Genomic DNA, 26,442 nt, shown 5'->3' on the forward strand with positions numbered 1-26,442 from the left:
AATGTATCGGAAAAAGAGGTGAGGGAGGGGACCCGAGTAGGACTGGAACAAAGATTGTTCCACATAGCCCACGAAAAGGCAGGCATAGCTAGGACCCATGCGGGTACCCATGGCAACACCTTTGATTTGGAGGAAATGAGTGGAGTTAAAGGAGAAGTTGTTCAATGTGAGAACAAGTTCAGCCAGGCGGAGGAGGGTCGTGGTGGATGGGGACTGGTCGGGCCTCTGTTCGAGGAAGAAGCGGAGTGCCCTCAGGCCATCCGGGTGGGGGATGGAGGTGTAGAGGGATTGTACGTCCATGGTGAAAAGGAAGCGGTTGGGGCCAGGAAACTGGAAACTGTTAAAGTGGCGGAGGGCATCCGAAGAGTCGCGGATGTAGGTGGGAAGAGACTGGACAAGGGGAGAAAAGATAGAGTCAAGATAGGAAGAGATAAGTTCCGTAGGGCAAGAACAGGCTGAAACGATGGGTCTACCAGGGCAGTCCTGTTTGTGGATCTTGGGAAGGAGGTAGAAGCGGGCTGTGCGGGGTTGGGGAACTATGAGGTTGGTGGCAGCGGGGGGAAGATCTCCAGAGGAGATGAGGTCAGTGACAGTCTTGGAAACGGTGGTTTGATGTTCGGTAGTGGGGTCATGGTCCAGGTGGAGGTAGGAGCAGGTGTCGGAGAGTTGGCGTTCAGCTTCCGCTAGGTAGAGGTCAGTACGCCAAACAACAACAGCACCACCCTTGTCAGCGGGTTTAATGACAATGTCAGGGTTGGATCTAAGAGAATGGAGTGCTGCAAGTTCAGAGGGAGGTAGGTTGGAGTGAGTGAGGGGAGCAGAGAAATGGAGACGGCCGATGTCACGGCGGCAGTTAGCGATGAAAAGATCTAGAGAGGGTAAGAGGCCAGGGGGAGGGGTCCAGGTAGAATGGGAATTCTGCAAGCGGGAGAAAGGGTCAGTTGTGCGGGGGGAGGACTCCTGGCCAAAGAAGTGGGCACGGAGACGAAGGCGGCGGAAAAAGAGCTCAGCATCGTGCCGAGCTCGAAATTCATTGAGGTGGGGGCGTAAGGGGATGAAGCTCAGGCCTTTGCTGAGGACTGATCGTTCAGGGTCAGAGAGTGGAAGGTCAGAGGGGATAGTGAACACACGGCAGGGGGTGAGCTCACTCTGGCATCAGCCTGTGTGAAATAAAATGCCACCGGGTAGTGTAAAATTGACACTAAAAAAAAAGCACTGGGAGAATTTAACACTTTCCTACCCCACCCCTACCACCCCCCCTGCCCCGCCACCGTCCCCACCACCCCTCTCCCCTCCCCTGTTTATTCACTGCCTCTCCAACTCTCGCTGGGATACAACTTCAGAGTTACTGGCAACTCTCAATTAAATGTTCACGTGCCCATTCATCACACGCGAGGATAGACAGTGAACATTGGCAGGTTATTCAGCTACAGGAGCCCCTCGTGACCTTGTCCAAGGCGCGCGTGCCTATAGGTTCGTTCAGGGGCCTCTGCGTAATGAGGAGCATTGGGAATCCTGACAGTTTTCCCTTTCCCTAGCCTAAGAATTCTGAGGCCACATCATATAGTGCGGGGTTTTGATAGAGCAAGTAGGGAGAACCTGTTCCCTCTGGCAAGCGGGTCAGTAACCAGAGGTCGTAGATTTAAAATAATTGACAAAAGAACTAGAAGGGGAAATGAGAATTTTTTTCACACAGAGGGTTGCTAAAATCTGGAATGCACTATCTGAAAGGGGGGTAGAATCAGAGTCCATAGGAACTTTCAAAGGGCAATTGTACATGTACTTGAAGAGGACTAACTTGCAGGGCTATGGGGAAAAAGCTGGGGAGTGGGACTAAATCGGAGAGCTCTTTCAAAGAGCCGACACAGGCACGACGGGCCGAATGGCTTCCATCTGTGCTGTAAGAGTCTATGATTCGATCACTGCAATGGTTGAGATCAACTAACACATTATAGACTGAAGATAGAATCTGCAACCATCTTGGTTTGGCATGGCTTGGTAGTCTACCATGTGGTGAGTCGATCTCTTTCCAAGTAATGTCGGTGAAGACTCCTCTACTATCTTTCCCTCACTCCTGCTCGGGAAGAAAACCAGCTTGCTGTCTTGATACTTGATTCTCTCACCTCTGGTCTCCAACTACCCTTTCTGCAATCTTTCCTGTCTTGATCGATATTACCAAGACCATTGGCCCTCTGAACTTTCCTCCTGAGCTGCAGACATATCGGCCGAGGTGCTACTTTTTTTTGCATCTCCACTGTGTTGAAATCAGGACTCATCACACCATCTCCTACTCCAGTTCATTCTTGTTCTGCATATCAAAATGATGGAGCTCCTTACCTCCTTCACCCTTCCCTGCCTCCTACAATCAATAGCCTTTTAAAAAACAATCTTGCTGTCACCTATCTTGTACTTCTAGGATTATCTTTTCTCTCCTGCTCAACAACAGTGTCTACACTTCAAAAAAATACTTCATTGGCTGTAAAACGCTTTGAGACGTCCGGTGGTCGTGAAAGGCGCTATAGAAGTGCAAGTCTTTTTTTTTCCTTTCTACTCGTTTCAACTTGACGTTATCTTGAACTCGGGGTGGACTCGGATCTTCACTTAAGTCCTCAACAGCAACAGAGATCAAATCAGACAGTAAATTTGAAACAACTTCAAAGCATAACAATAACAAGACATAGGAACATATAGGAACAGGAGGAGGCCATTCAGCCCCTCGCGCTTGTTCCGTCATTCAATGAGATCATGGCTGATCTGTGACCTAACCCGCCTTTGCCCCATATCCCTTAGTACCTTTGGTAAACAAAAATCTATCAATCTCAGACTTAAAATTAACAATTGACCCAGCATCAATTGGCATTTCAGGAAGAGAGTTACAAACTTCTACCCCCCTTTGTGTGTAGAAGTGTTTACTAACTTCACTTCTGAAAGGCCAGGCTCTAATCTTTAGACTATGCCCCCTAGTCCTAGAGTCCCCAAGTCTTTGGTGTCAGAATAAAATGCATCAGTAAGTATAATAAAAACTGAATATAAAATAACAACAGAAAACGCTGGAAAAACTCAGCAGGCCAGGCAGCATCCGTGGAGAGAGAAACAGAGTTAACGTTTCAGGTCTGGGACCCTTCATCAGAACAGTTCTGATGAAGCGTCCCAGACCTGAAACGTTAACTCTGTTTCTCGCTCCACGGATTCTGCCTGGCCTGCTGAGTTTTTCCAGCGTTTTCTGTTGTTATTTCAGATTTCCAGCATCCACAGTATTTTGCTATTGTAAAAACTGAATATATATTGGCCACTGCATTCAACAATGATGAATGAGAAACACATTGTTGAATGCAGGATTTACTGTTAATAATGCATTTTTAAGTGTTTATTGTGTAGCTCTGAAACCAATTTATACCCACAGCTCTGGGCTCCGAGACATTATTGATCTGTAGAAGCTGTTGTTCGGAGAGATACATGTAGGTGCTTGGCTGGATGTTTGTCTTTGGTACAAGGTGGAGGCATTACACTCAAACAACTTCTGTGGTAATTCTCTACATTAATTTCTAATTTTCTAATGTAATTTCCTATATTACAACACTTCAAAAGTACTGACGTAAGAAAACTACTAGGCACTTGGTCTAAGCGTTAAACAAAGCTTTAATCAACTGTTTTACAACATGGAGGTCTAGTTGTGTCCTTCACTAGTTCCTGTTAAGAATGTCCTGCGCAAGCTGGGCCCGTGCCCGAGTATTTTTACTCTCCCTGAACAGCGCCACCCCTAGGCCGCTCAGTATTATTTCATAAGTCTTTCTTTCATGAATGACTGATTCATGTCAAGTACTTCATTGGCTGTAAAGCACTTTGGGGCTTCTGGTAGCCGTGAAAGGCGCTGTAGAAATGTAAGTCTTTCTTTCATTTTCTCCCCCCCGCCCCGACACATACATGTCTTCAGGTACAATTCCAGCATGGCCCATTCACAGGCGTGTGAACTAAACAACAACAACAACTTGCATTTATATAGCGCCTTTAACGTAGTAAAACATCCCAAGGCACTTCACAGGAGTGTTACCAAACAAAATTTGACACCGAGCCACATAAGGAGATATTAGGGCAGATGGTCTTACAGACAGGTTTTACGGAGCTTCTTAAAGGAGGAAAGAGAGGTGGAGAGGTTTAGGGAGGGAATTCCAGAGCTTAGGGCCTGGGCAGCTGAAGGCACGGCCACCAATGGTGAAGCGATTATAATCAGGGATGCACAAGAGGTCAGAAATTGCGGAGTGCCAAGATCCCAGAGGGTTGTAGGGCTGGAGGAGATTACAGAGATAGGGAGGCCATGGAGGGATTTGAAAACGAGGATGAGAATTTTTTTTAATCGAGGCGTTGCTTAACCGGGATCCTAACCAACTTAAAACTAACTAAGATTTTAACCCCTGGTCTCTAACATGTCCAGAGAAATTTCTGTCTTGCTGGTTTGAATTATTTTCAGTTTGTACACTGTGATGGTGGGTCAAAAAACCAATTATTTAAAAAAACATTAGTTTTGTTTTTCTAGCTCTCTTACCGTTGCTATGCGTTTTAGTTCCAGCTAGAAAGATTACTTTAAAAATCGTGGGGTGAGAGTTTCTGCTTTGGCCGCAATCGGGAAAATGCGCCTAAAGTGTGCTTGAAATTGCACCGGTTCAAATTTCCACTATAAATTATTGGCATAATCACAACTGTAAAATCTTCCATGAACCAGCGCAATCAGGCAGTGCAATAAAACAAAATTGTTTTTTTTTCCATTAAAACATATTCCTTGAGTAGAGCTGAAAATGGGTTTATCACAAATAGACCGTCGAATCCTTCACCTGATTTAAAATCATTGAAAATGACTTAAAGGAAACTATACTGAACCATTTACTCGTCTGATTGGTCTACACTCGTCAGTAAATGAAAATATTTTTGATAATGAAAAAAAACATTTAAAGCGTGCCGACTCGTGCCTGTGCGCCTCAGAAAACGAGCGCAATTTGAAAAGCCTTCCCCCCAGGCCAGCGCAATCTTGCAACGGCGACCTGGGGGACGTGGCTAGTTTTGTGGGCAGGGCCTGATCCGGGCGAATTGACTCTTGAACCAGCACTAAAGATCACGGAAATCCCGAGCGCAGGTGTTTTTTTTGGGCGTGACGTGACTTGCGTTTAAAATTCCTCGATCTTTTTGCACTGGTTCGGCTGAGTGCGCCCGGATTTTTGCACTGGTACAACTGCAGTAAAAGAGCGGAAATTCTACCCCCTTTTACTTACCTCACACCCTCCCACAACCGGTGGTTGGTGGTGGGGGCGGAGGGGGGTGGTGGTGCGCGGGGGGAGAGCTGGTGACGGGTGGGGGGGGGGGGGGGAGGGCTGTAGTAATGCCCATTTGGTGCCCGCAATTCACTGTCGGCATTTAAATGAGGCTCGAGCCCGAAATTGGCTTGGGCCTCCCAACATAAGCTTCAAGCTGAACCGCCGACTTTGCTCACCTTTCGGGTTAGGGGTTGCCAACCCATCAGGACATCGTCCTGGAGTCTCAAGGAATTAAGGAATAACCTCCTGGACACGGCTGCAAGCAACCCCAGGAGAAAAATCAAAGGAGCATTAGAAAAATGATGCGTTGCTTTTTTAATTTTCATTTTGGAGATTGGGAAATAAAGGCTTGTCAGCTGGCTGGGGTGGTTGGAGGTGGGTGGTCATAAGAACATAAGAAATAAGAGCAGGAGTAGGCCACACGGTTCCTCGAGCCTGCTCCGCCACACGGCCCCTCGAGCCTGCTCCGCCACACGGCCCCTCGAGCCTGCTCCGCCACACGGCCCCTCGAGCCTGCTCCGCCACATGGCCCCTCGAGCCCGCTCCACCATTCAATAAGATCATGGCTAATCATCGACCTCAACTCCACTTTCCCGCCCGATCCCCACATCCCTTGATTCCCTTAGAGTCCAAAAATCTATCTATCTCAGCCGTGAATATACTCAAAGACTCAGCATTCGCAGCCCTCTGGGGCGGAGAATTCCAAAGATTCACAACCCTCCGAGTGAAGAAATTCCTCCTCATCTCGGCCTTAAATGGCCGACCCATGTAATGAAACCTCCAGCAATAGGTCCACCCTATTTTGGGCAGAGGTCGATGAGTGGCTCCCATTGTAATTGCGCTGAAGCAGAATGCAGCCTTTGTTTACATGGCAGACCAGCACTCAATAACCCAGCTATTATTTGGGGAGATTAAACTCAACTCCAGCCCTGTACCTGACAGAGAAATTCTAACACCTCATAAGGAACTAAATTGTGACAAATTCACTTCATGTCTGCAGCACAAAGCCACTTACCTCCTGTTGCTATGGTGATCTGGCGCAAATAATGGCCATAGAAAGGGAAATCGAAAGACAGAATCACTCTCTGTGGGAAAGAATGAAAATGACAAGCAGAATAAACAGAGAGTCTGTGCACAGCATTAAAAAGGCAAAGCGGCTCAACTTTAAAGATACTCAAAACTCTTAAACCGCAGGGTCTCAATGGACTGAAAACTCTACAGCTCCAAACGAGGAGTGGGGGGTTGGCGGAGGGGGGGGGGTTGGCGGTCAGGCCCCAGAATTAGAACCCTTACCAAATGCAACACACAAAGAGAGCCTCGACTGATCACATCCTTCACACCGCCGCCACCAACAGGTCCAATCACCACTGCTGACCTGGTGCATAGGGTTGGAACTCGCCAACCCTCCGGGATTGCCCTGGAGTCTCCAGGAATTAAAGAGCAATCTCCGGGACACAGCCGCGAGCAAACCCCGGCAGAGAAAAATCACATCGGCGCTACGAAACTGTGGGGTTTGTTTTTAACAAATTTTACCAGCTATAAAAATATTGGATGTGGGAAAACAGGCTCTTTGACTGACAGTCAAGAATCAGCCACTCGGGTCATGAAGAGTCCATTCGCTTTCCACTTGGCGCGGGAAGGCGGGGCACTGCGAGCAAGGACATGTCGGGCGACCAATGACAAGAGTGCGGGCGTGGTGCGGTTGGAGGCAGGAGGTCATGTGATGAAACCTCCAGGGTTATGTCCAACCAGGGCTGCCAACCTTACCGGCACATACCATGCCAAAGGACAATAAAAAGGCAAATAAGGTGCTTGGTTGCATTAGCAGGGGAAGAGCGTACAAAATGAAATGAGGTGGTATTGTTTGCTGTACCAGCTATTGGTCAGACCCCATTTTGCGTACTGTGGAACATTGGGGGCAAAAATTCAGTGGGTTAGCACCTCCCGTTAGCACCTCGGCGGGGGGGGGGGACACTAACGGGACGCTGGGAACTTAGCGTCCGAGCGCGGCGATTTTAGTGCCGCTCGCAAAATTGACCAGTCGTTTTGTGGCGGCACTAAACACTACCGCCACGATCTCCTGCGCCCGCAGATCGTGACGTCAGTCAAGTGTGCAACGCCCCGGTAGCGCCCCGGACTGGATATTGAGTCGCGCCCCCTGCTTTAGCGCCTGCCGCTAGGAACGACAGGTAGAGGGGAACGTTTTCAAGTCGGGAAGGGACTGGGGAAGCGTTATTTAAAGGCGGGCGCTTCGTGCCTTTTCTTGTCGGCAAAATTTTTGGTACGCGCAGGTTGAGAGGGAGAGAGATGTCTGGAGAGATTTAACACTGTCTGAAGGAGTTTTGGCCCTCAGCACCACTTTTGAGGTTCCTAAGCACCAAGCTCTTTCCCTGGGCCTATCCATTAGTGCTTCCAACACAATTGCTTTCGAGGTCTCTCCAGGCCGAGATTCAAGGCTGCAATGAGCAGGGTGTGGCTGGCCAGCAAGATGGCCCCTCCCCTTTAAGAACTGGACGGTGCCAGTCTGTCTGGCTTCCATGGTAACTGACATCACCTGAGCTTCGGTAGCGTTCTGAGGTAGCGCCTCGCTCCCCGACGTTAGCGCCTTAAGAGAGGTGTGTCGCGCCTGATTTAGTGCTCAAGTCACCTCCAGGGGCGATACAGGTGAATTTTGCAGTCGGAGGCGATAATTAGCGCCGGGTGCTAAACTTTGCGCCCAGCCGATATTAGCACCCCAAAATGGGCGATACCCAATTTTTCCCCCCTGGTCTCCCAAGCTTGGCCCCACTTAAACATTACTTCCTGATTTATCTCATCTTCTCTCCTGCTTTTTTTCAATGTTTTTGGTGTCCTTGACTATTAGATTTGGATCTTCACATAAGTTTCTCAATTTTAAAAACAGTGTCTGGGTAGGTAAGCAATGAATAATGACTGGTTAAATAGACTTCAACATTGAACACTCTTACACCAAGGTACATATTCATGTCAATCCGTGCCATTGGCTTTAGTTACAAGCCATTAGCTCACCTGTGCCAAATAATCCTTGTGATGGACAATACTAGAGTAAAATTCACATACAACGCATTGGGCTGAGCTGTAGGGTTGGGAGTGAAAGATTAAGCACACTCCAAGGAATTATTCTCAAAATTAGAAAAAAAAATTAGAAGCTTACTGAAGCTTGTCGGTGTGTGTTTGAGAGAATTCCGTGGACCCTCACTTTGCTCTTGTCCACCTTTGTGAAGTCGACCCAGAGCTCCTTCGTTTTGGAGTCATTTGGCCCGTAGCTTCTGGACACATAGTAGTTATGGTGGTCTTCCTGAAACAAAATAATACCAGTTACAGCCAAAAAAGTCCAACGCTGCTGGAAACAACCTGAACTGTTCCATGCCCGTGGCTCCAACACTTGCTGACTGCTGATTGCCATGATTTTTTTTTAAAGATAATCCCACTTTTCATCCTTGTGTCTGCCGTAGCTCAGTTGGTCGCACCTCTCGCCTTTGAGTCAGGAGTGTGATAAATCGCAACTTCTACAAGAAGGAACTCAGGAAGTACTACTGGACGGCCAGCTGAGGGTGCCGTCCGAGGAGTATAAATACTCGGGCGTGTGCCCAACTTGGCCAGAGACAATCTGGAAACAGGAAGCTAGTGACTACTAACTAGACCTCCATGTTTTGTTACAAGTCGATTAAAGCCTTGCTTTATGTTCAACCAAGTGCGTAGTGAGTCTTTATTATCTCAAGGAGGTTGTGGGTTCATGGTCCCACTCCAGAGACTTGAGCACAAAAATCTAGGCTGACACTCCAGTGCAGTACTGAGGGAGTGCTGCACTGTCGGAGGTTGCCGTCTTTCGGATGAGATGTTAAACCCCGAGGCCCCGTCTGCTCTCTCAGGTGGATGGGAAAGATCCCATGGCACTATTTTGAAGAAAAGCAGGGGAGTTATTCTCCAGTGTCCTGGCCAATATTTATCCCTCAATCAACATCGCAAAAAAAAAAACATATTATCTGGTCATTATCACATTGCTGTTTGTACAACATTGCTGTGTGCAAATTGGCTACCATGGTTCCTACAACAGTGACTACACTTCAAAAGCATTTCATTGGCTGTAAAGCGCTTTGGGATGTCCTGAGGTCGTGAAAGGCGCTCTATAAATGTAAGTCTTTTTTTCTTTATTCATCATCTCACCAGCTTTGTTTCAATATCTTGGAGATCTTCTCCAATTGACTCCTGTTTATTGACTTTATTCCAAAACTCCCATGAAGCTTCCAGCTGACTCCTCCTTGTGTTCTGCATGTCACGCCACAGAAACATCTCCCCATTCACCAACACTGCACTAGGGCACTCCCACTCAACATACACCTGTCTAGACTTTGGAAGGACTAATGTCAGCAAGTAGGCACATGGGGGGAGAAATTTGTGTGTTTAGCGTCACACATTAGTGCCATGAGATGGCATTAAAACACCATACAGAGCTCTACCGCCAGCTGATGGCAGTTCCAGTGCCGCATGCCATATCTGTCTTGCTGGTAGCACTGCTGGTAAACTCGATCGCTAGGGAGAACGCAATCATGGAGATCATGACGTCAGTGAGTGTGCAACGCTCACTTGATGCCCAATCTCCCAACTTCATTTTGGCCATTGAACTTAACGGCTGGAGAAAGCAACAACAGGTTCAGGTGCCATTCAACAGCAGGAAGCTGGCTCCAGCAACACTATTTAAAGGGATCATCACCAACCATTCGGACCTGACAGGTTTTTGAAGTTTGAGTTGTACAGGGCCTTGGTGAGACCACATCTTGAGTATTGTGTGCAGTTTTGGTCGCCTTATCTGAGGAGGGATGTTCTTGCCATGGAGGGAGTGCAGCGAAGATTCACCAGACTGATACCTGGGATGACAGGAATGACGTATGAGGAGAGATTGGGTCGCAGAAACATGGCAAATGCACTATAATGTGGATAAATGTGAGGTTATCCACTTTGGTGGCAAAAACAAGAAGGCAGATTATTATTTGAATGGCAATAGATTGGGAGAAGGGGAAGTGCAAAGAGACCTGGGTGTTCTTGTGCACCAGTCGCTGAAGGTAAGTATGCAGGTGCAGCAGGCGGTTAAGAAGGCAAATGGTATGTTGGCCTTCGTAGCAAGAGGGTTCGAGTACAGGAACAAGGATGTCTTGCTACAGTTGTACAGGGCCTCGGTGAGACCGCACCTTGAGTACTGTGTGCAGTTTTGGTCGCCTTACCTGAGGAAGGACGTTCTTGCCATGGAAGGAGTGCAGCGAAGATTCACCAGGCTGATACCTGGGATGGCAGGAATGACGTATGAGGAGAGATTGTGTCGATTGGGCTTATACTCACTGGAGTTTAGAAGATTGAGAGGGGATCTCATCGAAACTTATAAAATTCTGTCAGGCCTGGACAGACTAGATGCAGGAAGGATGTTTATGATGGCCGGGAGTCCAGAACCAGGGGTCATAGTCTAAGAATAAGGGGTAAGACATTTAGGACTGAAATGAGGAGGAATTTCTTCACCCAGAGAGTGGTGAACCTGTGGAATTCTCTGCCACAGAGGGCGGTGGAGGCCAGTTCATTAAATATATTCAAAAAAGAGTTGGATATATTTCTTAAGGCTAAAGGGATCAAGGGATATGGGGAGAAGGCAGGGACAGGGTACTGAATTTGGATGATCAGCCATGATCTCATTGAATGGCGGAGCAGGCTCGAAGGGCCGAATGGCCTACTCCTGCTCCTATCTTCTATGGTTCTATGTTTCTATTGTGTTTATATTCGCTAGAGTTTAGAAGAATGAGAGGGGATCTCATTGAAACTTATAAAATTCTAACAGGACTAGACAGACTAGATGCAGGAAGGATGTTCCCGATGGTGGGGGAGTCCAGAACCAGGGGTCACAGTCTAAGGATAAGGGGTAAGCCATTTAGGACAGAAATGAGGAGGAATTTCTTCACCCAGAGAGTGGTGAACCTGTGGAATTCTCTACCACAGAAGGCAGTTGAGGCCAATTCATTAAATATATTCAAGAAGGAGTTGGATATATTTCTTGAGGCTAAAGGGATCAAGGGATATGGGGAGAAAGCAGGGACAGAGTACTGAGTTTGGATGATCAGCCATGATCTCATTGAATGGCGGAGCAGGCTCGAGGGGCCGAATGGCCTACTCCTGCTCCTATCTTCTATGTTTCTATGAGTGGCTGTGTGCTACTTCCTGCTACTGGAAGAGTTTTCTTTATTCACTTCACGGTTCTTTGAACTGAAAAGACTCGGTAGCAGAGGCGGCAGCACAGGATAAAGAGCGCGGGGCCCGAGGACAGCGCAGGATAAAGAGCGCGGGGCCCGAGGACAGCGCAGGATAAAGAGCGCGGGGCCCGAGGACAGCGCAGGATAAAGAGCGCGGGGCCCGAGGACAGCGCAGGATAAAGAGCGCGGGGCCCGAGGACAGCGCAGGATAAAGAGCGCGGGGCCCGAGGACAGCGCAGGATAAAGAGCGCGGGGCCCGAGGACAGCGCAGGATAAAGAGCACGGGGCCCGAGGACAGTGCAGGATAAAGAGCGCGGGGCCCGAGGACTGTGCAGGATAAAGAGCGCGGGGCCCGAGGACAGTGCAGGATAAAGAGCGCGGGGCCCGAGGACAGTGCAGGATAAAGAGCGCGGGGCCCGAGGACAGTGCAGGATAAAGAGCGCGGGGCCCGAGGACAGTGCAGGATAAAGAGCGCGGGGCCCGAGGACAGTGCAGGATAAAGAGCGCGGGGCCCGAGGACAGCGCAGGATAAAGAGCGCGGGGCCCGGGGACAGTGCAGGATAAAGAGCGCGGGGCCCGAGGACAGCACAGGATTAAGAGCACGGGGCCCGAGGACAGTGCAGGATAAAGAGCGCGGGGCCCGAGGACAGTGCAGGATAAAGAGCGCGGGGCCCGAGGACAGCACAGGATAGAGAGCGCGGGGCCCGAGGACAGTGCAGGATAAAGAGCGCGGGGTCGCTGAATTCCAAAAGAACAGCAAAAGCAAGGAGTGACGTCACAGGACTGTAGGTAGGTGATTGGTGGGTGAGTATTAGTGTTTTATTCTCTTTAACGTAACTAGATAAACGAATTAATATAACAATAGATAAATGTGTGAAAAGAAGGGGCGGAAGGAGAGTGGGGGAGCAGTAGTGGTGGGGGATTCGATAGTTAGGGGAACAGACAGGCGTTTCTGCGGTCGCAGACATGACTCCAGGGTGGTATGTTGCCTCCCTGGTGCCAGGGTTAAGGATGTCTCTGAGCGGCTGCAGAACATTCTGAGGGGGGATGGTGAACAGCCAGAGATCGTGGTCCATATTGGTACCAACGACATAGGTAGAAAGAGGGATGAGGTCGTGCAGGCAGATTTTAGGGAACTAAGAAAGAGATTAAAAAACAGTACCTCAAAGGCAGTAATCTCTGGATTACTCCCGGTGCCATGCGTGAGTGAGTATAGAAATAGGAGGATAGAACAGATGAATCCATGGCTGGAGAGATGGTGCAGGAGCGAGGGCTTCAGATTCTTGGGACATTGGGACCAGTTCTCGGGGAGATGGGACCTGTACAGGCCGGACGGGTTGCACCTCAACAGGGCCGGAACCAATATCCTCGCGGGGAGATTTGCTAGTGTTGCTGGAGAGGGCTTAAACTAATTTGGCAGGGGGATGGGCACCAGGATGCAACATTAGAAAAGGGAAATAAAGTGCTCAAAGGATTGGGAGAGGCAGAGAGCACTAAAGTAAGAAATGGTAAGGTGATAGGTGGGGTCAAACTAAGAAAGAAAATAGAGGATGGTCTAAGATGGGTTTACGGTGTATGTACGTGAACGCACGAAGCGTAGTAAACAAGGTAAGTGAGCTGCAGGCACAAATAGCCACATGGGAATATGATGTTGTGGCAATAACTGAGACCTGGCTCAAAAAAGGGCAGGATTGGGTATTAAATATTCCTGGTTATAAGGTGCTCAGAAAAGATAGGTGATGCACTATCAATTACTCATAAAAGACTGAGGGCTAGATTTTCAGTATAGACAGTTTTGGGGCGCTAACCTTAGCGCCCGCCCGAAGTTAGCGCCCGCCCCAAAGTAGCGCCCTGTTGCCGGAAATTCAGTGGCTTCGCCCTAAGAGGTTGGTGGAGCGCTAAAAGAGGCGTTCCACTACTATCTTTAGGCGCTAAGCCGGCGGTGCAGAGCGCAACACCCGAGCTTGGGCGCAGCGCACGGCAGACACTCTGGTGCCAGTGAGCTCTTAAAGGGGAAGGGTGCATGTGTTGTTTTTCAAAGGCAGAGTCTGGGGGGGAAAAGAAGAGGAGGAGGAGGAGGAGGAGGAGGAGGAGGAGGAGGAGGAGGAGGAGGAGGTGGTGGTGGTGGTGGCCGGAAACATAAATACACCGTTCACAACAACACACTGGATCCTTCCACACAGCACATGCAGACTGCCGTTTATAGTGCAGGAGGAGTGCCCTTTAATTTGCGCTCCCCAGGGTGTGTTGCGTTCCATTTTACAAACGCTCTGGACGCCAGCCGCACAATGGGGCGGTCCGACTGAAGTTTGGATTCGGGGCGGCCAAAGGGCGTTGCACGAGGATGCGACGTCATTTTCTGCGCGCGCATCCGGGCGGCCGCTAAACTTTGCGCCGGCGCTAACGGGCAACTTAATTTGGGGCGGGGCGCAAACTGCGCTGCGCCCGGGCGCTACACACATAGCGCCCGAAAATCACTTCTCTTAAGGCGCTAACTGCTGGCGCAAGCAACTGAAAATCTAGCCCTGAGAGTTAAGAGAGTAACTAAAGGCTTTTATTAGCAAAGAACAGAGCATGCCTCTCGTGGTTGACTGGGTTCCAAGAAGGCAGGGGGCTGCAGGTCAATCACCTTTATACCTGGGCCTGTGTGGGTGGAGCCAGCCGAGACATGTTGAGGCATGCATAGGTACAACAGTGTGTAACAACAACAATAACAACAGTGGTTTACCACAATAGGGAAGGAAAGATAGGAGGTGGGGTGGCAGTATTGGTCTAGGAGAATGTTACAGTGCTGGAGATGGAGGATGTCCTGGAGGAGTCAAGGACAGAACATACATGACTAGAGTTAAAAAATAATAGAGGTGCCATTACACTACTAGGTGTATTCTATAGACCACCAAATAGTGGTAAAGACATGGAGGAGCAAATTTGCAGAGAAATTACAGAAAGGTGCAAGAACTATAGAGCAGTGATAATGGAGGACTTCAACTATCCTAATATAGACTGGGATCGTAATAGTGCTAAGGGCAGAGAAGGGGAAGAATTTATGAAGTGTGTTCAGGAGAACTTTCTTGATCAGTATGTTTCTGGCCCGACGAGGGAGGAGGCATTGCTGGATCTGGTTCTGGGGAATGAGGTAGGTCAAGTGGAGCAAGTGTCAGTAGGTGAACATTTAGGGAACAGTGATCATAGTATCATAATGTTTAGATTAGCTATGGAAAAGGACAGGGAACATCTGGAGTAAAAATGTTTAACTGGGGGAAAGCCAATTTCAGTGGGATGAGAACGGATCTGGCCCGGGTAAACTGGAATCAAAGATTGGCAGAAAAAACTGTAATGGAACATTGGGCTGCCTTTAAAGAGGAAATAGTTCAGGTACAGTTGAGGTACATTCCCATTAGGGGAAAAGGCAGGGCAACTAAAGTCAGGGCTCCCTGGATGACGAAAGAGATAGAGAGTATGATGAAGCAGAAAAAGAGTGCGTATGACAGATGTCAGGTTGCAAATACATCTGAGAATCAGGTTATATATAGAAAGGTCAGAGGAGAAGTGAAAAAGAAAATAAGAGGGGCAAAGAGAGGGTATGAGAATAGAATGGCAGCCAACATAAAAGGTAATCCGAAAGTCTTCTATAGACACATAAATAGTAAAAGGATAGAAAGAGGAGTGGTGAGGCTGATTCGGGACCAAAAAGGAGACCTATGCATGGAGGTAGAGGGTATGGCCGAGTACTTTGCATCTGTCTTCACCAAGGAAGAAGATGCTGCCATAGACATAGTAAAGGAGCAGGTAGTGGAGACACTTGATAGGATAAAAATTGATAAAGAAAAGGTATTGGAAAGACTGGCTGTACTTAAAGTAGATAAATCACCAGGAGCGGATGGGATGCATCCTAGGATGCTGAGGGAATTGAGGACGTAAATCGTGGAGGTACTGGCCATAATATTACAATCCTCCTTAGATACGGGGGTGGTGCCAGAGGACTGGAGAATTGCAAACGTTCACCATTGTTCAAAAAAAAGGTGTAAAGATAAACCCAGCAACTACAGGCCAGTCAGTTTAACCTCGGTAGTGGGGAAGCTTTTAGAAACAGTAATCAGGGACAAAATTAACAGTCACTTGGATATGTGTGGATTAATTAAGGAAAGCCAGCATGGATTTGTTAAAGGCAAATCGTGCTTAACCAACTTGATCAAGTTTTTTTGATGAGGTAACAAAGAGGGTTGATGAGGGTAATGCAGTTGACATAGTGTACATGGATTTCCAAAAGGCATTCGACAAAGTGCCACATAATAGGTTTGCCAACAAAGTTGAAGCCCATGGAATAAAAGGGACAGTGGCAGCATGGATACGAAATTGGCTAAGTGACAGGAAACAGAGAGTCGTGGTGAACGGTTGTTCCCCAGGGATCGGTTCTCGGACCACTGCTCTTCTTGTCTTGATATATATTAATGACTTGGACATGGGGGTAAAGGGCACAATTTCAAAATTTGCAGGTGACACAAAACTTGAAAGTATAGTGAACAGTGAGGAGAAGCGTGATAGACTTCAGGAAGACATAGACAGGCTGGTGGAATGGGCGGACACGTGGCAGATTAGATTTAATGCAGAAAAGTCTGAAGTGATACATTTTGGTAGAAAAAATGGGGAGAGGACATATAAGCTAAATGGTACAATCCTAAAGGGGGTGCATGAACAGAGAGACCTGGGGTATATGTGCACAAGTCGTTGAAGGTGGCAGGGCAGGTTGAGAAAGCAGTTAAAAAGGCTTATGGGATCCTGGGCTTCATGAACAGAGGTGTAGAGTACAAAAGTGTGGAACTTACGATGAACCTGTATAAAACACTGGTTCGGCCCCAACTGGAATATTGTGTCCAATTCTGGGCCACACACTTTAGGAAGGATGTGAAGGCCTTAGAGAAGGTGCAGAAAAGATTTACGAGAATGATTCCAGGAATGAGGGACTTCAGTTACGTTGATAGACTAGAGAAGCTGGGGTTGTTCTCCTTGGAGCAGAGAAGATTGAGAGATTTGATAGAGGAGTTCAAAATCAGGTGGGGTCTAGACAGAGTAGATAGAGAGAAACTGTTCCCATTGGCAGGAGGGTCGAGAACCAGAGGAGACAGATTTAAGGTGATTGGCAAAAGAACCAAAGGTGACGTAAGCAAAAACCTTTTTACGCAGTGAGTGGTTAAGTGTGAATGCACTGCCTGAAAGTGTGGTGGAGGCAGACTCAATCTTATCTTTCAAAAGGGAGTTCGATAAGTATTTGAAGGGAAAAAAATTGCATGGCTACGGGGAAAGGGTGGGGGAGTGGGACTATCTGAGAGCTGGCATGGGCTCGACAGGCCGAATGGCCTGCTTCCGTGCTGTAACCATTCTATGATTCTATGGTATCAGGGGGTGTTGTGGCAGGTACAAAACTCCATAATTATTTCTGAAAAGCTCCAACCTACACTTGCTAAAAGTCATGGGGGCTGTACTGGCAGTGGACCTCAGCCTCCAGGGTCTATGGTGAATGGAGTGGAGGCAATGAGACAATCGGCCTTCCGGACAGGCTGTCCGTGACCGGCTCATTAAACTCCGATTCGCATGAATGAAACCCCACGCAGCTGCTAACCATCCATACAAAGAACTATTCTCTCGGGTTGGCGCCTGGGAGATAAATCGGGGATTCCGGAAGATTCCCGACTGATCCGGGGAGGAATGGCAACCCAAAGCAGGAGTGCTCCTCCCGGCTCTCCACAGCACTGCTGCCAGCCTGCGATTGCAGACCACCACCCCCCCCCACCCCACAACACCCCCATTTGCCTCCACCAGGACCAACTCGAGGGCCGCTGCCAGTGCCGCAACCGGCCTAAATTGGTCCTCTCTGAACCAACGAGTGACCTCTGGACGTCCGATTAGCATCCACTGCGCGCCTGAAATATGCCGATGGGGCCCGAGGCAGGATTTCGGATGAGCTTTGGGCCTCCGGATTCTGGAGCGCACTCCGAGCGTGTCGCCTGTTTCAGGCCTGAAATAGGTCTAAACCAATTTCCCGACCAAATGGCACTTATTTTTCCTAGGTTTTTAGCCTAAAAAATCTATCAAGTTGTGAAGATACAAAAGTTCCTAAAATTAATCAAAATTAACCGTTTTTAATCATAGAATTCAACCTTTTCCAAGGAGCATGTTCCAGCACCCTCTGTCCCCGCCCCCATTCCTAGAAATCCATGTGCCATTGGGCGCAGGGGAGTTGGGGTAGCGTTTGGAAGGAGGGTGGACCATTCGACACTGGTCGTCTCGAGATTGTTTTAGGGTCGGGACTGTTCAGGAGCCAAATAATACAGGACCGTTACTGGCTGCGCCCTCCAACAAAAGCTTGGATCATCAGGAACGCAGCAGGTTTGACAATTTTGGAGAAAGCCAGAAGGGATTGAGGAATGTGATGAGAAGCACAGCCCTAATCCCTGCCGGAAAAAAAAGCTGAGCTCGGCCGGGCCAATGAACTCCTAGCTTTGGCAGACCCAAAGCAAAGTATCGCCAGCCAGTGCGTCCCTTCACCGCTAACCTTTTGATGACTTCCCCGATTTTCTCGGTCGATAGTGAACGAATACTGGGTCCATTTACATAGTTTAACTGTTGAAGCTCAGCTCTCCGGTGAGCCAAAAATTATTTCAAGAATGCTTAAGAATAAATTCTTGTCGGCGGATGTTTCGTGTTAAAATGTTTCTCACTTTTGCTCGGTTCTCAAAATAGCGTGTACGGTCGAGGTCAATGTTGCACAAAGTTTACCAGAGCCTCCAGAACGTCCTAACTTTTTAAAGAGTATAACTTACCACTTTTGTTTTCAGAGATAGTATGTAATTTGCCCTCTTCCCAGTCCCGAAGAGTCCCAGCCCCTATAGTGACATCAGGGCACCCTTGGGGAAAATGCATCTGCGGGTTTCTTGGATTACAGACAGAAGTTCCATATGAACCGGAAAACAGTGTCAGCTGTGCTGTAGTGAAAGGCAGTGCTTAACCCTTTTAGAATCCAACTATAATTTGCAACTTGGCCAGCAAGTTCAGGGCGATTAAGAGATACGCCGTGAGTTGCAAATCTCTAGAACTTGCTGGTCGATATACGCCGCTCCGCCATTTGCCTTGCACAAACAGCATCTCGCCCCCCACCTCCCCGTTACTTTTAAGAGCTTGCTGGATTTGTACATTAATTACCCATTAAACTCGCTGCAGAAAGTTAACCTTGCAATTACCAACGTAAGTATCTTTTTAACTATGTGATAATTGTTAATGCCAGTCAACCCCCCTGGCCCAGAAAGTGAACAATTTAAACTGTGGAGTCTCATTCCTTCAGGTAGTGAATTGTTGTTGGAGTCGTTTAAAATGTTACATTTTTGATTTTTAATTTATTTTCTTACTATTCCTTTCTGTCTCTTTTTTCGCTCTCTCTCACTCCAATCTTTCTTTCCCTCTTTTTACTTCTCTTTCTGTACATGATTTGGCATTAAATGTCACCCACTCTAATTCACCCTTCTTCTTCGTCCTCCCTCTGTTTACTCTCATAGAAACATAGAAACATAGAAGATAGGGGCAGGAGTAGGCCATTCGGCCCCTTGAGCCTGCTCCACCATTCAATGAGATCATGGCTGATCATCCAAATTCAATACCCTGTCCCTGCTTTCTCCCCGTATCCCTTGATCCCTTTAGCCTTAAGTAATATATCTAACTCCTTCTTGAATACATTTAATTGGCCTCAACTGCCTTCTGTGGTAGAGAATTCCACAGGTTCACCACTCTCTCAGTCCTTAAATCCCACTGGTTAAGGAGATACACTGTTGGTCCCGTCGTTCACCAAGGTCCCAGATGTCCTGATGAAGTTCTGACGAAGGGTCATCGACCCAAAACGTTGACTCTGTTTCTCTCTGCTCGATGCTGCCTGACCCGCTGAGTGTTTCCAGCATTTTATGTTGTTATCCCAGATGTCCTGTTGCCCTCGCTATCAGCCTGTTATCAGCTCGCACTTCCCGAGCAAAAGCATTTTGGAGCTGAAGGGTGCAGGAAAAAGTCTAACTAACCGTTAGATAATCCGCTCCAGCAAATTGCAGCCCGAATATTTTCTTTTAATTAAGTAAATGTTAGCGTCAATGCAACCAGACTGTCTGTTTTATTTTCAAACATTGGCAAGCCCACGAGTGCAGTGAGAATAGTTGTTAAATTAAGCCAGTTAATGCTTTCACACTGGGGAACATCTGCCTGGTCTCAAAATGTAACTGCAACCAATATTGAAGAAACCAAAGCTTCACATTGAACAACAACCGGGCATGTCCCAAAAAAGTTCTTTAGAGTAAAGTAAAAAAAAGTTTTGGGAAGCTACATTTTAGTAGTTAATTTGTTCTATCTAACTTCCTTGGAGAGGTATAACATTTTTAGAGGGCCTGGCAGGGTAGATGCCGAGAGGCTGGTTCCCCTCGCTTTAAAAAAAATTTGTTCATGGGATGTAGGCGTCGCTGGCAAGGCCAGCATTTTCTGCCCATCCCTAATTGCCCCTTGAGAAGGTGGTGGTGAGCCGCCTTCTTGAACCGCTGCTGTCCGTGTGGTGAAGGTGCTCCCACAGTGCTGTTAGGGAGGGAGTTCCAGGATTTTGACCCAGCGATGATGAAGGAACGGTCGATATATTTCCAAGTCAGGATGGTGCGTGACTTGGAGGGGAGCTTGGAGGTGGTGGTCTCCCCCTGCACCTGCTGCCCTTGTCCTTCTAGGTGGTAGAGGTAGTGGGTTTGGGAGGTGCTGCTGAAGATGCCTTGGCGAGTTGCTGCAGTGCATCTTGTAGATGGTACACACTGCAGCCACGGTGCGCCGGTGGTGGAGGGAGTGAATGTTTAAGGTGGTGGATGGGGTGCCAATCAAGCGGGCTGCTTTGTCCTGGATGGTGTTGAGCTTCTTGAGTGTTGGAGCTGCACTCATCCAGGCAAGTGGAGAGTATTCCATCACATTCCTGACTTGTGCCTTGTAGATGGCTTTGGGAGTCAGGAGGTGAGACACTCAGCACAGAATACACAGCCTCTAACCTGCTCTTGTTGCCACTGTACATATGTGGCTGGTCCAGTTAAGTTTCTGGTCAATGGTGGGGGATTCGGTGATGGTAATGCCGTTGAATTTCAAGTAGCGGTGCTTAGACTCTCGCTTGTTGGAGATAGTCATTGACTGGCACTTGTGTGGCGCGAATGTTTTGCCACTTACCAGCCCAAGCCTGAATGTTGTCCAGGTTTTGCTGCTTGCGGGCATGGACTGCTTTATTATCTGAGGAGTTGTGAATGGCGCTGAACACCGTGCAATAATCAGTGAACATCCCCACTTCTGACCTTATGGTTGAGGGAAGCAGCTGAAGATTGTAGGGCCGAGGACACTGCCCTGAGGAACTCCGATTGCGGTGTCCTGGGGCTGAGATGATTGACCTCGAACAACCACAACCATCTTCATTTGTGCTAGATATGACGCCAGCCAGTGGAGAGTTTTTCCCCTGATTCCCTTTGACTGGAGAATCTAGAGCTAGGGGTCATAATCTCAGGATAAGGGGTTGGCCATTTAGGACTGAGATGAGGAGAAATTTCATCATAGAATCATAGAAATTTACGGCAGAGAAGGGGGCCAGTCGACCCATCGAGTCTGTGCCGGAAGCTCACTCAGAATCTTTGGAATTCTCTACCCCAGAGGGCTGTGGCTGCTCAGTCGATGAGTATATTCAAGATTGAGATTGATACATTTTTAGACAATAAGGGAATCAAGAGATATGGGGAGAAGGTGGGAAAGTGGAGTTGGGGTAGAAGATCAGCCATGATCTTATTGAATGGTGGAGCAGGCTCCAAGGGCCGAATGGCCGACTCCTGCTCCTAATTCTTATGTTCTTATTAACACTAAATAAATACACCTGTAACTGAAATTAACAGCTTATTTTAAAGTTTTCTGCCTCAAGTTTGTACATGACAAACAATGCAAGATGAAGCCGTTTGATTGGTACTAGTGCCTGCATATCCTGTGGCTCTTGAGTAAGTGCAGAAGAATGGGAAGGTTTGTACTGGGGATTTGTGCTAAGGACAAATTGGGTTCCGACTGTCGAAACTCATTCCACTTAGGACCCTTGACGGCCAATAGTCAGAGGAGATATCTATCCAATTGATCTGGGTTGACTTTGAAGTCAGGCCCACTGAGTTTCCCAAGTCGCCTGTGCTCCTACATTCCCAGTATTCCTGGTGTAAATTGTATCCCTGTCTGAAACAAAGTGCCAATAAGAGCCACGATGCTTCCATGAATGGGATGAGCTGGAAGGGGAATATCAATTCATGTTGCTTCCAAGCCGGATGGGCAGAGGCTTGGGAGACAATTGCCTGCACTGGTTGGGAGAAGGTGAGGTTGGGAGATATTTTTTTTTTACCCAAGAGGATTGTCACGACACGGAATGCCCTACCAGAAACTGTGGTGGAAGCAAGCTCCGTAATGGCTTTTGATAAAAAAAAGTCGGTAAACATTTGGAAAGGAAAGATTGAAGAGTACGGGGAAAGGGTAAGGGACAGAGTGGACAGCACTTTGAGGCAGCACAGGTGCGATGGGCTGAATGGTCTCCTTCTGTGCTTTAAAATTCCATTAAACCAAACAATCTTCATTTGATTTTCATCCCTTTCCTTCGGCCTCCCTAATGATGAGAGCCTGTGACTACCTATTAGTCAATGATGATTTAAAGAAAGGAAGAATTTGCATTTGTATAGCGCCTTTCACAACCTCAGGACATCCCGAAGCACTTTACAGCCCATGAAGTACTTTTGAAGTGCAGTCACTGTTGTAATATGGGAGATTTACAATTGGAAGCCGGGCTGTAGCCTGAGGTTACTCACCCTCTGATCTTCCCTTTCTCCCTGGTAAAGTGCCCAACCTCTGCTCTGTGCCCTTACCCCAAGTAAGGAGTGTGATGGAATACTCTCCACTTGCCTGGATGAGTGCAGCTCCAACAACACCCAAGAAGTTCAACGCCATCCAGGACAAAGCAGCCCATTTGATTGGCACCCCACCCACCACCTTAAACATTCACTCCCTCCACCACCGGCGCACCGTGGCTGCAGTGTGTACCATCAACAAGATGCACTGCAGCAATTCGCCAAGGCTTCTTCGGCAGCACCTCCCAAACCCGTGACCTCTTCCAACTAGAAGGACAAAGGCAGCACTCACATGGAAACACCACCACCTCCAGGTTTCCCTCCAGGTCACAAACCATCCTGACTTAGAAGTATATCGTCGATCCTTCATCGTCGCTGGGTCAAAATCCTGGAACTTCCTAACAGCACTGTGGGAGTACCTTCACCGCACGGACTGCAGCGATTCAAGAAGGCGGCTTACCACCACCTTTATAAGGGCAATTAGGGATGGGCAATAAATGCTGGCCTTGCCAGCGATGCCCACATCACATAAGTGAGTAAAAAAAAACCCTCCCTCAACCAGCAGCATAGCCAAGACGAGGAACTCATTATCCTTCGCTTTCATAGACTGAACAATTCAATTTCATTTTTGTTTTATATATAGAGTGTTACCTTGATGTAGGAATGTTTCAGTGCATTCATAAATCACTACATAAATCAGCAGTTCGTTTGCGGGTCATTACCGGGACACAGTTGCTTCCCTGATGCCCTGATGCACTTATGCTGGGGTGCAGCCCCGCAGAATTTTGGAGCTCAAGGCTTCAGCTTGAATTCAGCGCAGAGGGGAAAACATCCGATGAAGGACCACACACAGCATGGCAGAACACTGTTCTTTTGTCTTGGGGACCTTGGTTGGAATCCAACACAGGCAAATAGAAGTACTGTCTCTCTTGTCCAACGTGAAAGCTAATGCTCCTAAGTGGAATGCGGGCCACTTCAATCCATTTCCTCGTGTGGGGAAGTCCACCAGACAAAACTGTAGCCAAATACAACACCTTGCACTGATTGTGCTGTCTTACTCAGGCAGGCCCCTAGCATAAAGAATGAACGCATCACAAAATGGGATTTGTACTGGAGTGAGGTTTAGTCAAAGCAAGTGGTCATTTTTCACATGAACCTGTCCAACCCCACAGGTATGTTATCAGAACAGAGCACAAGCCTGCCCTCACTGGATGACCATGCAGGCAACGTCCCAGCAAGGGATCATTGGATCACAATTGACAGCTGGAATCCTTCCCTAGTCAAGAGGCACTGAGATGGGACCAACTGTGTATCTCCTCAACCAGTGAGAGTTAAGGGTTACGACCAGTGAGACCAAGTGACTCAACATTGGCTGAGGATCAAACTACCATCATTTCAAATGAGGATATGCCTGTCTCTCTTAAGAAGTGAAATAAAATCCTTTATGTTGGGATTACAGGATGAGAAATGATTGTGGGGAGAAATTTAATCTAGCCCCTGACATGAATCAGTCATTCATGAAAGAAAGACTTATGAAATAATACTGAACGGCCTGCGGGTGGCACTGTCCAGGGAGAGTATAAATACACGGGCACGGGCCCAGCTTGCGCAGGACATTCTTAACAGGAACTAGTGAAGGACACAACTAGACCTCCATGTTGTAAAACAATTGATTAAAGCTTTGTTTAACGCTTAGACCAAGTGCCTAGTAGTTTTCTTACGTCAGCCCCGTTTGGGGCGCTAAAACTTCGCCAGGCGCTAATGATGAGAGGCTCCCACGAAATTCAGTTGTAGTGCTTCAAGAGGGAAGTGGAGCACTAAATCAAACGCTACCACTTCCCTTAGAGCGCTACAGGGAGTGAGAGGGGCGGGATCGGCAGAGCTCTGATCAATGTTCCGTGCAGCGCAGCCGGATTCGCCGGCTCCCTCCCTCCCTTAAAGGGAAGGGCCAATGCTCACAGCAGTTAACGGTAAGGCTGGGGATTGGGTCGGCGAAGGCGCCCACGATCCGCGAGGAGAAGCCCCAAGCGCTCTAAGAGACAGCACAAAGGGGTAAGAATTTTTTTTTGGCCTACCTGGCCACCAGTCCCTTTAATTAACGCTCCCCAAGCGGCCGGCCGAGGTCACAGCGCCTCCTGCAGCTGCCATAGCTGACGCCCGGCGAAGCTGCAGGGGGGCGGAAGCGAATTTAGGATCCGGGGTGGGAACGGGGCGCGGCGCACCAGGTGACGTCACAATGTCCGGGGCGCAGGAGTTCGAGGCGGTAAGTTTTACCACCGGCACCACCCCTCCATTGAATTTCGCGACAGTCGTTTCTTTCGCCGCGCCCGGTCGGTGAGTCGTTAGCGTCCCATTATCGCCCTCCGGAGGTGATAACGGGAGGCGCAAAAGAGGCCAATTTCTAGCCCTGTATGTTTAAGGTGCAAAGAACATCCAAGACTGGATTTTGTCATCCATGCTGCTTAAAAATCGGGTGATACCATGGCGACCGGATGAGGAAAATTGGTGGAAGTCCCTCTCTGGTGGAAATTTGCCGGGTTTGTATCCCACACCATTTCCAGTGGGTGGGGTTAGCAGCTGTAGAATTGGGAGGGTATGAAGACACAGAGAGGTGCTCATTTTGCTAAACTCCAGAGTATAGGTCCAATCTACTCAATCTCTCCTCATAGGACAACCTTCTCATCCCAGGAGCTGGGACATCTAGTGACAGTAATGGCCTGAAACTTGGCCAGCCCATGGGAATAGAGCATGGATTGGCACAGAGGGCCACCTTCCTTATAATCTTCTGCCGCACCACCTAGGCTTCAGCAGCCAATTAGCGGAGATCAGGCACTGAACCGCTCCGTCACTTGCCTTCAGACTCACGTTCGTAGCTTGTGGCACCTTTTCACTTCATTTTCCCCCCCCATCGCTTCTCGACCACACCCCCTTTCAGCCTTTGATTGATCGTGGGCTGAGATGCCTTCTGAGGCTCTCGAAAGACATTGAGAATTTTTACCTCCTTATTGTGACACTTACCTTTAATTGTCTCCATCCTTTTAAATTTGATTTACATGCAGTTTTCCTTCCCCACCATTAGTGGCTTCTCTAGACCCATTCCAAGTCTACAGCTGAAGTTGCGCTAATAAGCTGACCTCGGAAAATTGGGTGTAAACAGCCCCCGACCATTTGAAATGGTCTCAAACCCATCAATGGCCTAGTCTGGCAGTAATAATGCCAAAAGAGGAAAGTCTAGGCTTCAGCACTCAGAGGGTTAACAACACAGCATTGACCTCAAGATGTGCCCGGTAGGTGATTGGAAGGAACTTAATTCTCTGATTTAAGCAAATATCACGAAAAAACAAGCATCATTTTCTTTCAAGCCATCTGTTCAGCCTCATACAATCTCAAGGCAGGCAAACGGCCAAAATTCACAGCCTTCATTTTTTGGGAGATTTTATTTTTCCACCTTCATTTTGGATTCTTTCGGCAGTGCCAGATTGCCATTTGCATTCCTCAGTCTTTTTTTTTGTGTGTGTGGAGGCTCCTCAGGCGCTGCAGCAGCTGACAGCCAATCCCCGGCCGGTTTAGGAGCCTGTGGATTTGTCTGCCAGAGGGGCCATTTGTTTTCGGAATGCGAGGAACTCGTTTCATCTGGAGCTCGTTGCTCGAGAGCGTGGGGAGAGGTGGGTGGAGGGGGGGAGCGGCGGGGGTTACGGTTGCCAAACTCTGGTTGGATGCACTCCGGGAGGTTCCATCACACCATCTCCCGCTTCTGAGCGGCCCCGCCCCCTCCCGCCATTGGTTGCCTCGGCATGTCCATCCTCGTGGGGCCCCGCCCTCCCATGCCAATTGGAAGGCAAACAGGCTTTTAATACTCGAAATAACAACAGAAAATGCTGGAAAAACTCAGCAGGCCAGGCAACATCCGTGGAGAGAGAAACAGAGTCAATGTTTCGGGTCGAAACCCTTCATTTCTCTGTTTCTCTCTCC

General features: G+C 48.3%; 1 protein-coding gene across 1 annotated transcript in view; it reads right to left on the reverse strand.

The window, feature by feature from the left end:
- Positions 1–26,442, reverse strand: part of LOC147101045 (plexin domain-containing protein 1-like) — a 292,861-nt gene that overhangs the window by 161,342 nt on the left and 105,077 nt on the right. The window contains exons 3-4 of the mRNA XM_085966214.1: positions 8,479–8,622; positions 6,322–6,391 (exon numbers count right to left, since the gene is read on the reverse strand). Coding sequence (XP_085822340.1) covers positions 6,322–6,391; positions 8,479–8,622 — 214 coding nt within the window. The remainder of the gene's footprint in view (positions 1–6,321; positions 6,392–8,478; positions 8,623–26,442) is intronic.

This window comes from Somniosus microcephalus, chromosome 24 (genome assembly GCF_052327205.1).
Source record: "Somniosus microcephalus isolate GS21.2 chromosome 24, FLI_Smic_1.0, whole genome shotgun sequence".
NCBI classification, from domain to species: domain Eukaryota; kingdom Metazoa; phylum Chordata; class Chondrichthyes; order Squaliformes; family Somniosidae; genus Somniosus; species Somniosus microcephalus.